The 15898-nt window shown below is 39.3% G+C and overlaps 3 protein-coding genes across 3 annotated transcripts in view; 2 read left to right on the plus strand and 1 right to left on the minus strand.

Annotated features, from left to right (window-relative positions):
• The window catches only part of spryd3 (SPRY domain containing 3), a 58773-nt gene extending 53623 nt beyond the window's left edge, over positions 1-5150 (minus strand). Inside the window, exon 1 of the mRNA XM_031312765.2 lies at positions 4994-5150. The gene's annotated coding sequence lies outside the window, so the exon portion shown is untranslated. The remainder of the gene's footprint in view (positions 1-4993) is intronic.
• LOC116059532 (tubulin alpha chain-like) overlaps positions 1-15898 on the plus strand; it is a 370798-nt gene that overhangs the window by 62184 nt on the left and 292716 nt on the right. The window lies entirely within an intron of this gene.
• Positions 7557-11684, plus strand: igfbp6b (insulin-like growth factor binding protein 6b). Its single transcript, XM_031312861.2, has 4 exons — positions 7557-8337; positions 9240-9274; positions 10003-10122; positions 10517-11684. The coding sequence occupies exons 1-4, from the start codon at positions 8001-8003 to the stop codon at positions 10628-10630; spliced, it is 606 nt and encodes a 201-aa protein (XP_031168721.1). The 5' UTR covers positions 7557-8000; the 3' UTR covers positions 10631-11684.

Below are 15898 nucleotides of genomic sequence, written 5' to 3' on the forward strand. Positions count from 1 at the left end.
CTAGACAACAGGAACTAGAACAAACAATTATAAAACTGGAACAACAACATAAGCAGAGCTCAAATCCTACTCTCTTAACTGATCTTAGAGACGCACAAAGGGAATATAATAATCTGGTCACTGAGAAAATTGAAGGCAATTTAAGGTTCACCAATCAGAAGTATTGCATGGTAATAGAGCTAGCCGACTATTAGCATTCAGATTGAGAAAGCAGCGGCCGTCAAACATAGTACAGAAGCTAAAAAGTAATAACTCACCTAATCCTACAAAAACCGGATGAAGTGGCTCAACGATTTGCTGGATTCTATAAATCATTGTATGAAAATACTGACACCTGCTCTGATGTTAACACCCTAACGTCTTTTTTGGAAAATATAAAATTAACTGAATTATCCGAGACAATGGCAAAAGACATAGATGAACCCATTGAGGAGTGGGAGATTAAAGAGACAATCGCAACTCTGAAAAATAATAAAAGTCCAGAACTTGATGATAATGAATTTTATAAAAGTTTTAAAGAAATATTGTCCCTCCTTCTACTAAAAGCATATCACCATGTTCTACAATCTGGCACACTGGCAGCATCTTGGAGAGAAGCAACTGTTGTAGTAATACACAAAGAAGGTAAAGACCCTACTGAATGCCAGTCATACAGGCCCATCTCTCTATTGAATGGTGATATATGTATTTTAAGGGCCATATTGGCAAAGAGAGTGAATAAGATCATTGCACAAATTATAAATCCAGACCAAACAGGCTTTATCACAGGGAGATATTATGGTGACAATCTTCGCAGATTATTAAATATAATGAGCTATTCAAAATCCAAAGGAGAGGAGACGCTACTACTATCAGTGGACGCTTATAAAGCATTTGATCGAGTGTCTTGGCAGTACCTACTCCAAACCCTTAAACGGTTCAGATTTGGTTCAGACTTCATACAACGGATACAGATACTCTATTCACGTCCACTGGCTTAAGTCAAAGTTAATGGTCATATATCGGCAAGTTTTGCATTAGAGCGGGGTTGTAGACAAGGATGTCCTCTTTCACCCTTGTTATTTGCTATCAGTATTCAACCCCTAGCCCAGCTCATCCGAGATGATTGTAATATTAAAGGCGTCTCTATTAATGGTGAAGAACATAAGTTAATCATTGTACATTGACAATGTAATGATGTTCTTAATGGAACCTGCAACAACAATACCGCGTTTAAAAGATCTTCTCCAGTACGGATATTATTCGGGATGGTTAATATGGATAAGACTCCAATGTCGGTTAAACTTAACAGTGGGTTTAAATGGACTAGGGATGGTTTCAAATACTTGGGTATTTTTATCCCCCCCATCTACAGAAAAACTTTATGAAGCTAATTATAAGAAAATAATCAAACATCAGTGAGGATCTAGAGAGACGGTCGACACTTCCTCTATCTCTAATAGGTTGAGTAGAGAGTATATGGATGAACATTTTGCCCAGGTTGTTGTATCTTTTCCAGATGCTGCCCATAGAAATTTCTAAATTAACATTTGATAAATTAAAACAAAATGGTTTCAAAATTTATTTGGCAAGGAAAACGACCAAGAGTAAGATTAAAAACATTGCAGTTAGCTAAACCAAATGGGGGTGTGGGACTTCTAAACTTTAGATATTACTTCTGGGCCACACAACTGAGACCCCTAATTGATATTGAAAAGGGTCTCAGCCCAATACCCCTCAAAGTACTGCCCTCTTTAGATGTTAGTCTTAAAAATACCCAAATGGGGGAGTGGACTAGAGTAACCCTAAAAATCTGGAAAGCTGTACAGACTGCCTTTAAACTGCCAAAGCAAATCTCATCTGCGGGCAGTTTAGGCTACTTGGAAGGTTTTGTACCAGCACATATGGATGCAGGCTTCAAAAAGTGGTCTGAATATGGACTGTGTTATAGGTATCAACTCATTCATAATGGAGAGCTTAAGTCAGTCGAACAATTAAGACAGGAGTTCAGAAGAATTGTTTTTTAAATTACAAGCTGGAAATGAGGTTGGAAGGGTGATCTCTGAGTTATATTCAACTTTTTTGTTAATGAACCCAAATAACACTATACAAACAAAAGAGAAAGGGGAGGTTGAAATGAATGCAGATATCTCATTACCTGGACAGAGATTTGCAGGGAGGCACATCAGATGACTAACGCAAATATCTGGAGGGAGTTCAGATGGAAAGTTATGATGAGATATTTCCGGACACCACAAATAACGGCAAAGTGGGACCTGACCTCCTCAGACAAATGTTGGAGAAACTGTGGACCACAAAGTGGAAACCACACTCATATTTTCTGGTCTTGTCCGAAGTTCAGTACTTTTTGGAAGGAAGTGTTGAGAGAAGTGAGAGAAGTGTTTCACCAAAATATCCCTAATGACCCGAGGGTAGTCCTCCTTGGTTCAATCCCAGAAGGTTTTGGGGGAAAAGCCAAAATCTATCTGTTACAAATACTCTTAGGGGCTGCTATTAAGTGTATCACGATAAGATGGTTGAAACCGGAACCACCTACATATAATATATGGCTTAAAAAAGTATGGGAACTGTATAAGATGGAACAAATTACATATGCAATAAGGCTACAAAGACCCACATTTATGAAGAGATGGAGCCCTGTAATGAGTTTGCTAATGCTTGCTTTTTTTATACTTGTTTATTTGTGTATTTTGTAGCAGCTGTAAATGTGTGAAGTGTAAGGTAAAATGTAAAATTGTATGTATGGAATGGAATATTTTGGTGAAAATAAAATATGAGTTCCAAAAAAAAATAAAAAATCTAATTATATACAGTTTACAATCACATAAGACTTAGAAAAACAGCAAATCCTTACAACTGAGAAGCTGAAGAGATATCGTGATATACAATTACGTTGTCAAAATTGATAATAACAAGCACATACTAACTCAATTTTCTCAGAAAATCTGTAGTGAAACATTTTGAGGGAATAGCATTTGAAGAATTGCAGATTTGTTTTAACATCACACAATTTTTGTGCATGCATGTAAACATAGTACATAGCTGAAAAAAAAAAAATGTTCTCTATAATTTCACTTGAAACTATTTACCACATTATTGATGATTATTTATCTAAAATCTCATTGTAAAAAAAAAAAACAATTGTCAACCCTACAATATCGTCGCAATATCGACATCTATGTATTTGGTCAAGAATATCGTGATATTAGATTTTCTCCTTATCGCCCAGTTCTACTCTAGTTACATTATTTGATATGTATTTCAGTTTACATAATTAAGTGTGCGCAAGTTCATATGTGAATAAATCTGGTACAAAACAGATATACAAATCATTCTAGCATTAGCCTACAACCTCTACATGATACAATGATAAAATAAGTTTTTACAATGAGTGAGTTCCTGTGCGTGTTGCTGTTATGAAGACATACAACAAGCTTCCATACCTCTCTTTAGAGGTTTACTGTTCTTTTGTACACCACCATTACCCTCATTTTTTCTTGAGACACAGTTTTGATAATGAACATATCAGCTCTACATGTTTATATAACCCCCATGTGACGTAATTAAATGTGACCTTATTCTTTGCTGTATTTCCTTGCAGCGATAAGACAGAATGATTTCGCCTAATTGTCTCATGTGCCAATGAATCATGTATTTGCACGGAGAAACATGAGACCAGCCATCCGAACACAAACACTATCTCTTTCACACACGCACACATTGATGACGCTGTTGTAATAAATACATTTTCTATGCACTGATTGTAATGAACACATTGTACATTGTCATATACACAATTGTAATGTACATTGTAATATACACTGTATATACTGTCATATCCAGCTACCTCAGATATATAAGCAACCTGTTATACTAATAATTCTTAATTTATTCTATCATCATTTGCACTTTTGCAATGCCCTATTGTATTACAGTTTACAATCCTCATAGAGCATATGTATGCATGTGTAGAGTGTATGTACGTATGTACATAGTATGTGTATGAATATACACACTTTTTTTATATACAAACGTATCTGTACATATTAGTCAAATGTTTATATTTACCAAGTTCAGCTTTGTTGTCCTTGTTTTTAGCCAAATGTCTATTTCTTTGTACTTTGAGAGCAACAGAAAGCCAGATTCACATTCCTTTTATGTATGTGTTCACACTTACTTGGCTATTAAAGCTGATTCTGATTTTAAAAACAGAACTCACAACATATTTTTTTCCAAACAGTGTGGTTGTATGGATGCTCAAGAGATATCCTGGGAGGGGGGGGGGGGGTTATAGATAAATTCGACTTCATTATACAGTATCTCTATATAGTTTTCACAGCTTTGTGCAGTCCAATTCAGACAAAAAGATGGTAAAGTTAAGTTTCTGTTTTGCAAATTTGTAACTTGGCCATAAAGCTGATTCTGATAATAATGTAATGCTTTTGGTTTGGGATGTCGTACAGTGACGTTGGAGGATGTCGTTAGGGCAAAGCAAACACGTCAAACGTCCACACTGCGTACCACTTTCTCTTAAAACCTCATTTAGATATTTTCAAAGTGATTTAAAGGAATACATGGAACCAATATAAAAACAAAAGACGTGAAACTGCCATAACAAGGCGAAGGTGGGCGTGCCAATGTTTACATCTAACGCTGCCAAGCTTTGGAAGCTACAAACCGTGCTAACGATGAAGCTAATGCTAGCATGAATGTTCGGACAGGTAACTGATGGCATTTAAAATGAAAATGGTTAACAGCTTAATGTTAGTTTGAAAATAAATTAAAATGTAACGTTAATTATCCATATGTCAGTTGGTGACCGGGGGTCAATTCAGTCGCAAAGCTATATGGGTTAGCAACATTAGCGGCTAACGTGCTAGCAATTTGCTTTGAAAATGAGGTTCGGTGCTTAGCAAAGAGCATGGATGTTCCTAAAACTGGAGCGCAGAACAACGATTTATTATAGGTCATTATCGATTAGTCAATCGCTTACCTGTTATCTAGGCGGCTAATACGACAGAAACTCACTTTTTTTTATCCATCAGCTATCCATAGCTTGTCATTAAAACTTTGGAAACTAGCTAGAGTTCGGCGCTTCCCATTGACATCACACCCTCGTTACTGAAGTAGCCAATCCATCGAGTTTTGAGAAATGGTGACAAGCTTTCAGCCAATCCTGTCTCTCGGATGCGTGCGCGCGCGCGTGTGTGTGTGTGTGTGTGTGTGTGTGTGTGTGTGTGTGTGTGTGTGTGTGTGTGTGTGTGTGTGTGTTTGTGTGTGTTTGTGTGTGTGTGTGTGTGTGTGTGTGTGTGTGTGTGTGTGTCCTATTTTGGCTCCAATTTGCCATATTTACCCACATGGAACTATAAAGTAACATAACACGGAAATATTTAAGTGCACAAGTACCATAACATTTTAAGTATTTACTTGAGTAGATGTACATTGTTACATTCAACCACTGTTAAACTAAAATATGAACAGCTTAACATATTTTGTGTGGATTCTGGTTGCTATCGTTTTCTATGGTGAAGTGGCAGCAGAGAGACATTCAGAGCCAGCTGGGATAGACCTGAGATAGGGAAGCAGAGAGGAGGAAGAAACTGTGTGGCTGGAGGAGGAAAAATGACCCAAGGGCAGTGTGGAAAAGAGAGCCCCCGTTGGTCTGGCGTGTGTCTTGGAACATTCTACTGATATGTGGAAACAGACTAGCTTGCAAACTGATGGGAACACAAGACGGCAGGTGATTTTTGCCTTCCTTGCCAAGATTAATCAGAACAACAGGCTGCTGATGCCATGGCAGATTTTGGCCTCATAGCCCTGCAATCCAGTGGGAAGTACAGACCAGTGGGTATGTCTGTGTGTGTGCTCTATCATGTCTGTAATACTGCTGCTGCAGCAAATGACCCAATATGAGGCAAACTGCACACAGCACATTTTATGTGTACCTAAATGTCCGTCTTATTTTAAAGGTAGCGAGATACCATTACAGGTCAGCATTGTCTTATTAATATCTGAATTCTAGTTATGCTGTCATTCGGTATTTTGGTATCATGTTCACGTTGCATCTGTCCACAGAGCGCCCACGGCAGCAAGGCAAGGTCAGATAACACAGGAGACCATGAAACTTCAGATAGGAGAGGAATTCCTCTTCTCTACCAATGATCTTCATGTGCAGATCCTTGACATTGCTTTCAATTTCTCTTCTCATATATTCTTAAAGTGCCATAATGTGCTGTGTGGATAAAATAAAAAGTTGCTGATGCCTTAAATCTGTGGTTATAATAGAAAACTTTTTCAGCTACATTTTCTCACTGAATTACTAAAAGGCTTACATAAAATTACAGGCTTTATAAACTACCCAAAATTGGAGATTGGAGAACACTTCACAGGCTACTGAAGTATCCTAACTGCAGTAGTTGCAAAGTAACTTTTTGCATCAGAGTAAAAATAATGATCTATTTTTGAGTATAACATCATTTATACAACAACAACAACAACAACAAATCATTTATTCATCAGAATACCTGACAGAACAGTGCAGACATGACAGATCAAGTGTTGTGTGCTGAAAGTGAAGGGCTAAGTAGTGATCATTTGAAGATGCCACCTGTGTAGAAAATCCTACCTGGCTGAGTGGAGCGTTTGGCTCGGGCCGGTTGATGTGCATTCCTGCAAAAGTAAGCTCTCCACCTCCTCCTCCTCCTCCTCCTCCTCCTCCTCCTACCAATTATCCAGATGATTACTCTTCCAATTCAAACAACTGGTGAGCAAAATCCTTCACTGCCCTCACACTCCAACATGTGATATGGTCCATGAAGTCAGTTAATATCGGATAGCTGCCGAAATGTAATCTAGGAGTTAAGTTGCTTGTTAAAGACTGGATTAGTCTTCTTGCCGAGGCAATGTATTACATATCTGACTCAGCAGTGGTTTGATTATGCTGAAGCACAGTTTCAATAAGTGTATGCTACATAAATTGTCACACTTCTATTTTAACGTACATTCGGGAGATCACTGACTTTGTTTCTTTACTTACTTATTTATTTAGCATACAACTCATTAATTCAAAATTCTCTAAACTTTGATGTGTTTCTGTAATTTGACAAAAAAGACTCAGGTGTGGAATTTAGCTGTAGCGTTACATGTTTGTCCAGGAAATATTCTCTACAGGATCCAAGCAGGAGATTCCACACAGCTTTGCATGTATTGTAGCAAATGGCATTGCAGTGGTGAGGATTATGGAGGCACATATACATTTGTATTTGTTACCATGGCAAATGTTATTCCAGAAAGGTCTCTGACATAAGAAAGAAAGTGCAAAAAGCCGAACATGACTGCGCATTTGTAATGTTGAGCATGAGTGGAAGAAGGATTGGATGTATGTGTTAGTATAGAACAGGAAAGGGTGGAGAGATTTTGATAATTTCTGAAAGGAACATAATCCACCCCCCACTTGCTCTCTCGCTCCCTGCCACCTCCCTCTCTCTCTTTTTCTCTGTCTCTCTTTCTCTCTCTCTCTCTCGCTCTCTCTCTCTCTCTCTCTCTCTCTCTCTCTCTCTCTCTCTCTCTCTCTCTCTCTCTCTCTCTGTCTCCCTTTCTCTTTCTCTGAGTCCCAGCCCCTGAAGGTGTCATAACTGTGCTCTCTCTCTGTCTCTCTCTCTCTCTCTCTCTCTCTCTCTCTCTCTCTCTCTCTCTCTCTCTCTCTCTCTCTCTCTCTCTCTCTCTCTCTCTCTCTCTCTCTCTCACTCACTCACTCTCTATCACCGCCTTTCAGATCTTTAAAAGCTGGTGCTTTGCTGTGTCTCTCTCGATCTCCATTTGTCTCCTCTGGCACTGCAGGGGACTCAACCAGCAAAGCACCAAGGAAAGCTACTGTATAGAAACGGGGAGAAGACAGAAAGGGAAAGAGAGTAAGGGAGAAATATACATCCAGAAATAGCATCAGCCACATTTAAGTGACAGAGAGTGACAGAGTGGAGAACCTGAGACCTGGACAGAAAATGCCTATCCTTTCTAACTTAACAACCGTTGTTTTGTTGCTGATTGCTCACTGCGGATCATGGACCGGGGCAAACCGCTTGGGCCCCTTCAAGGTCTGTCCCTCCTGCAGGGATCCACTGGGGGCAGGTCGCCCCCCCAGAGACCATAATGTTGCTGGCAGCACGTCAGTGTTGGCCCAGGGAGAGCCCTGTGGTGTGTACACCTTGAGCTGTGCCAAGGGGCTCCGCTGTGTTCCCCCACCAAGGGAGCATAGCCCCCTTCAGGCTCTGTTGCAGGGAAGGGGCATTTGCGCCAAGCACAGCAGGACTAGTCCCACTGAGAGGCCCCACCCCACAGGTAAGATACTGTACATACACACACACACGTGCATGAAATCACATATGCACATGTACATGCATTAACCTACAGATGCACACAGATACATGCATGAACACTGCAGGTAGGCTAGACAAGTGCAGTGGTACAGCCACCACATATAATTGTATTTACAGTGTGTCTCCTGTGTTGCTGTGAATTGCATGTGATGCTGTGTCACTCACCAACAAAAAGAAAGGCCAATTAGTGTGTGACATTTAAGCCTGGATGCATGTGTGCACCACAGATGAATTTGCAGACCTCAAGCATCCAATACCGCTCAGCAGTGCCTCTGGAGTCACTGTGATAAAAAATGTCATTGTTATTACAGTCCTATTGTAAAAGGACTGTAATCATTGTTAATCAGAAATGATGACAAATCACACAAAAAACAAAGACCTTTTATTTAGTCTTGGGGTGTATAAGTGAAGATGCATATCCCTGCATTTATGTAAAAATCTAACAGTGTTATGTATTTCATCTATTTGAATGACAGGGTGCATGACAATGATGTGTCCTACAAGTCAGCCTCTCTGGAGAAAATTTAGAATGAATGTGAAACTGTCAGTGTCACCTACATCCTGATCAAGCTGCTTTTTATTGCAGTGATCTCCATCTACTGTTCAAACTGAGATACTGCGATTAACTATCTGAAAAGGAAACTGATGGAAATTAGGTCTCTCGTTGAATGACCACCCCATTCAATTTCGTTGTACATGTACAGTGACAATAAAGACTATTCTATTCTATTCTAGATCCCATCTGAGTGGTTGCTCAGTGATGTTTTATTATATATGCAGCTTATATTGTAAAATGTGGTTTGATGTTAGCAGCTGCGATGGTTTAATGTCACATTCTCATGCCATTGTGTCGTTTCCTCTCAGGTCCCCATCCCTCACACGGTGGTGACATTGAAAAAGTAAGTTCATGCTCTTAATTTACAATAAGTGAAGCTGATGAAGCGTCACCTAAATGATCAAAAATCTGAGATGTAGTAAGCATTTTTATGAAACAAGATTGTATTAATACACATCATATGTGATGGAGAGGGTTGTATATCGAGCCGCATTGCATTATATAGAGTTATTATCACAGATTCTCTGCTGTTTGGGGTGTTGCAGTGGCATGTACACACACTGCCCTGAAGCCATGCATTATGGTGCATGATGTGTGTGCTGCTATGCGGCAGAACTAATTGAGCATGATGGGAATCAGGAAAGTTTCAAGTCGGCTGCTGCCGCCACAGATTTTTCACTTTGCGAGCTCGGTGATCTGCAGCATTTCGAACTAATATGTGTAGTAGTCACATAATAGTCACATAATTGACGAAGTGACAAGAAAAGGCACAGTCACTTCAAACCATTCAGTGACCTGAAAACCCAAAGCATTGTGTAACAATATGGTTATATAATGCTATACAATATGTGACATCTGATATAAATATATACACATTCTCTGCTTCTGGTTCTGATGCTGCATCACCGTAGCCAATCCTTTGTGATTTACATCGACATGTGTTGTGATCATAGAGGATTTCTGCCAACACAATCACCTGAGGGGAGACTTGCCACTGCCACTCCAAAGACAGGTCTCTCTATCTTTGCCTCTGGTGATGTTTAAAGTCACACTCTGCGTTGCTGTTTTCAGGCCCCCTGCCGCAAGCTGCTCAATAGTGTCCTGAGGGGTCTCGAGCTGACAATCTTCCAGTCGGACCGTGACATCTACATACCCAACTGTGACACTCGTGGCTTCTACAGGAAAAAGCAGGTAGGGTGTTACAGTCACCTGAAACATCATGAAACATATGACGGCCGGGAACTTTATTGGCTCTTGTGTGACGTGAGAATGGGTCTTTGCTACACTGACTTGGTGTTACTGTTTGTATTTCTGAGAGCTGCACTCCACTGCAGCTTTCTGTTTCAGTGCATCTGGAGATTTGTCTGTGACCACAGGGGCTGAGAATAACTGACACTTCTCTCTCTCTCTCTCTCTCTGAGCCTCTCAGCTGTGAGCTCAGAGAATCAGTACTGCGCTATGATGACATGTCATTTTCTCTCTCTTCCTCTCTCGCCACCTTTCCCACTCTCCCACTCTCCCACTCAATCTCCACCCTCCTTTCCCCTTTTCAAAATCTCCCTCTCTGTCTTTTAATCTCACACAGTGCCGCTCCTCCAAGGGCATGCAGCGTGGCAACTGCTGGTGCGTGGATGAACTCGGCACGCCCGTGCCCTCACGTGCCAGCGAGGATGGCACTTTACCATGCGATGGGGAGTGAGGGATGAGTCCGTCCTATTGCTCTGAGCCTGGAGGAAGAGGAGAAGGTGGAGGAGGAGGAGGAGGAGGAGGAGGTGGTGGTGGTGGTGGTGGTGGTAGAGGAGCAGGAGCACAGGGAGAGGGGGTGGCTTTAGCATGTGCTAGACACTGCCTGGACAGGAGGTAGCAGGGATAAACCACTTCCTATGGAAAATACACACCAGTTAACGTTCATGTCCTCTCTAGAAGCAAGACACACACACTCTCACAGTCCAGCAGCAGCAACAACAACATCTGCCTGAATGTTCGACAGTTGCAGCAACGTCCTCTGCGTCGTCCGGTGACATGCTGCATGCTCACATTAATGCTCTGTGAACTGCCTCAGTGATCCAAAGCGGTATTACTCCGAATGGTCTCTATATTCCCTGGCTCTTGTCCTGGCTTTCTGGTAGATTTTGATTTCCCTTTTTACTTTAGGATAGCTGACACTGCCTGTGTTTGTTCTGATCTCAGTGGGCTGAAATACTGTTACGCAGGTGATGTGACACAAGTGTTTGAAAAATGTGTCTCCCTCACCGTCCTCTCTCCCTCTCTCCAAAGATACACTGATATCAACATACCTAATTGACAGAATATTTCTTATTTCTATTAATTTATTTTTGAGTATGTGTTTCCATCAAGTACTGCTTGAATCTTACAGTATCTTATATATAAGTCAAGTCAGAAAAAAATAGTCATACGAATACGATCCTGGATGCTTCTGTTGATTTTATTTGTCAAAATGGCGTTCTGACTGCTTATTAGTTGATTGTTTGTACATATGTTGGAATTTTGTGGTCGACTGTGTGTTCTGAAGTGGCAGACAAAAAGCTTACGGCTGTTACCCTTTTCAAAAAGTTGTAAGGCATATTTTTATACACGTCAATATAATATTTTATATATGAATTGCTGGTTTATTTAATGAACTACAGTACAATGCCATGTATTTTTATATTGTCAGCAGTTTCTTATTTAAAGACAGAGATTATTTTATTTCATGTTAGGGGAAGTGTTGTGCTTTAAAGGCACCTTTATGGAAAAAAACTCATCACATTCATCAGAGGTCTATTTAACTGCTGCACATCTTATGGTTATATCTCATGTTTTTAATTTCCTTTTTTATTTATGCTTTGTTTATTTGAGAATTGAGAATGTCCATGTTACTATTATGTTTTATTTTTGGCACATCATACTACAAATTCTGATTTCAGTAGAGGGAAAAAATGATCAAATTTGTTATTGTTATGTCTTTCCCAAGTCCTTGCAAAAGTCATGAAATTGTGTGCTATTAAAGTGTGATTAGAATTTATCTATTTCTGAACAATCTTGTTGTGCCAATGTGTGTGCTGTGATGAAAGGTCCATGCACAAAGGACCTGTAAGATTTGCAAATATGAAAATAAAACATAATGATAATAAAAATGGAGAAGAATTAAACATATATTAATATAAAGATGGCTGTTGGTTGTGTTCTTTTTTGTGAAATGCAGTCAGATTATGGGATTTGTGATGACTCTGAATGACGCTGCTGTTGATGATGAAAAGGAGAGGAAGATGAGAATGATGATTATGACGGTGATACAGGATTTTCTTTACCTTTATTTAACCAGGAACGACTCATATGTACACCTATGTGTACATAAACATAACATAGGTAACCCCAAATATGCCACAAATCCAGTGGTAGAAACACATTTACGTTAGTACAACTTTCAAGTTCTTGTACTTTAATTCTATGCTGCTATTCCTCTACTGCATTACATTTCGGAAGGAAATATTGTACTTTTTACTCCACTACTTTTTTTTTACGTAATAGAAAAGGAGCCACTCTGCATTATGGGTACATTTTGCCGATAATAATACTTCTGTACTTTTACTAAAGTAAGAGTTTGAATGCAGGAATTTTAGTTGCAATAGAGTTTTTTACATTGTTGAAGTGCTCCTTTTACCTAAGGATCAAAATATTTAATTCCACCAATGCAGAGATCAGATTTAAACAGAAATGCAATCATAAAAAAAAAAATTCTCATACAATCATACAAAAGATTTCATCCTTAATAGCGCCTATAAGGCCATAAAAACTAGAGCCTAACAATATGCTAGAGGCTCTACAAGGCTCTGTGTGTTCAGGCACTGCAGTTCTTTGAGGTAGTCATAAACCAAAGTATTGGACAAATATAATTTATAGGAATCTGATGATGGCGCTAAAAGAAAAATGAAGGATCATCAAAGTAATTACAATTCATTCTGAGGGGGACAGTAATGTCTCAACCAAATTTAATGGCAATCCAAGAGTCGTTCCATTACAGTAAGACAGACAGACAGACAGACAGGCAGACAGACAGACAGAGAGACAGACAGACAGACTGACTGACTGACTGACAGACAGTAATTGCCATCGATGGAACCATGCTGCTAGTGTGGTTAAGAAGGCCAATCTAAAACAATAACTTAATGAGACTAACACATCAAAACATCAGCAGCCAGAGTAGAGAGTTTATTGTTTCTGCAGCAATGATCTGAATTCACAGAGCGAGAGACCACATTTCACAAATTGTGAGGTCTGCCCCCAGTGGATCCCTGCAGGACAGAGCTCTGTCCAGGCCTCAGAGAAGCAGGCCGTGTTTTCACAGGCTTCTGAACATGGAGCCTGAGTCAAAGAGAGTCATCTAGAACAAATCGTAAATATTTATTAGAAAAAGTGTGCTCAACTCTTCTGCCAGGATGGATAATAGTGACGAAGATGATGAAGTGTGACACTAAATCAGTTGTCTAACCCCATTAACAATTACAGAGACTTCTGCACAGTCACCCTCCTGAAGCCTTGGCTGCTGTACTGAGGGTTCCTCTGAATCATCATCAGCACATGAACAGGTTACTGTGTTTCACCGATTCAGTTTGAGGCTTCATGCAAGTACACATTCCCTCTGAGAATCCCCTCTGTGGTCACAATAACCAGTCGCCAGCAGTGAAACAGAAATTACACATTAGAGCACATTAGAGCCATGCTGCTTTTCTGCCATTATAGGCACATAAAGGATGATTTTCTCCTGCTTCGCAACACAGGGACCAGATACATGCCTGTTTCCAAGGTAACAGCATAGAATATCCCATTTGTCCCTGCGTAATATGGAATGAAGGCCTTGCAGAAAATGAAGGAGGAAGCATTATCCTTTGTAGAATCACACCACCACACGTCCTACTTCTCTATCTAGGGTGGTTTGCTATTCTTGGAGCTTCTTTTCTGTGCATTGAGCATGAGATGAAGCCTGTCAAGCACAATACATCCACCTACTATTCTGTATGATTCCATTTCAAATAGTCAAATTATGATGTGAGTAAAGACACAAGCACATTTCTATTAAAAAATGAAACATTTAAATCAAGAGTCTTGCATGCAGATAGATTGGAGTGACTCAATTCTCTGTGTCAAAGTTCAGAAAATGTCCAGATGTTAAAGCTGATAATTGGCAACTGATAATTACTTCAAAATATTTCTATAACACATAAAAAAAACCCAGATTTTCACAGAGAGAAAATGTATGTACAGTATATGGGAAACAGTGCTACATTCATAGCATATTGGAAAAATGGAACTTCTAATGCAAAAGAATGACAGGCCTTCAATTTGGAATACAAGATAAAACATACTTCCATACATTCAAATAGAAAACTAGGAACTAGAAACACAAAAAGAGTAACTTAAAGGGGACATCTCTTGCATTTCATATTTAGGTAGCCTATCTTACATTTGGGTTTCTGGAGTGCCTGCCAACTTAAACTGAGAAATAAGACTACCCAGTCAGTTTTTTGTAGGCTGCCTTGATCCCGAAAACATAAGATTCAGCAAGCCATTCAGATTTGGCTTCCCTTACTATATATCATGCGAGTTCATTAAAATACAGTCATAATAATCTTGCATGGTTTGAACCAACAAAGCTTACTGGCACCACCTATAGCCTGTAGTGCGATTTACAAAAATCCACAGCTCCCTGTTCAGATGCACCAATCAGGGCCAGGGGGGGGTGTCTAACTGCGTGTCAATCACTGCTCATGCACACGCATTCATTCTCCCTTGTGGGGGGAGGGGCTTAGGAGACCGTTTTGGGCTTTAGCGGAAAGGGGGGAGGGACTGAGAAGTTGTCGATGTTCAAATTTTTTGGCTAAGTCCTGGATCTTCACAATCCTACCTACAGCACCTTTAAGTAGGAAACAGAGCCTGCCTCATACTCACAAACCTCCTTTAGGGTTAAAGGTTAGGGTACCATGTAAGCCCACTTACCTTGTCTAAACGATCTTTAAGTAAGTTTAATGCCATCAGTGTATCGGTAAGTGATGGTTAGTCATAATTTTGATATCTGATATCCAAAATGAAAAACCATTCCAGATATCCATAATGTAATTTTGAATATCCAAAAACACATTTGGACTAGTGAAAATGTCCTTAAGGATATCCACAATTGGCATTGTGACTAGTAAAATGCAATTTTGGGTATCTGAAATTAAAATTATGACTAACAATTGGATTGTACATATCTGAAATGGGAGTTTTTCCCTGTAAGAATTCTAATGCAGACATGTGGATATCAAAAATACAATTGTGGATATCTGAAATTAAAAGCCCTGTTACACATGATTTGCAAAATTGACATCATTTGTCTCAGGAAGATAGATAGAATTCCTTTATTGTCATTGCACAACAAATTTAAGTAGTAATCAGCACACATATAAAAACAGCAGGCCTATCTAGAAATAGATAAATATAAAAATATAGGTTAAAAGATATACAACAGCAAAATTATCAGGAAATACTGCAAATGTATCAACCTCAAGGGTCATCCAATCTCTCCTCTCTGTCTGGCCACAACATTTTATTGGCATCACACCTGATATCCTACCTTGCAACGCAACGAGGGAAAATCTTTTGGAATGACGCAGCCAAAGACAACTTTTACAACAATACCACATAACTATTATGTATCTAATATACATGTGTGACAGGTTATTGTGATTGTTGGTTGCTCTACTTGGCATGTAGGGATTTACACAATCAACATGTGTATAGTTGCATTTGAGAGTAACATATGCACATTAAGTTAATCTATATCTAGTTTATCTAAATCTATTGAAACAGTTGTACATTTTATTTCCAAATTGTATATATTTCAAAAAATATTGCTTGTGTAGTATTCTATTATTATTTCATGTATATTGTTTTCCTATTATTTAATGTTTACTCTGTATGTGTGCTG

This window comes from Sander lucioperca, chromosome 12 (genome assembly GCF_008315115.2).
Source record: "Sander lucioperca isolate FBNREF2018 chromosome 12, SLUC_FBN_1.2, whole genome shotgun sequence".
In the NCBI taxonomy this organism is placed as follows: domain Eukaryota; kingdom Metazoa; phylum Chordata; class Actinopteri; order Perciformes; family Percidae; genus Sander; species Sander lucioperca.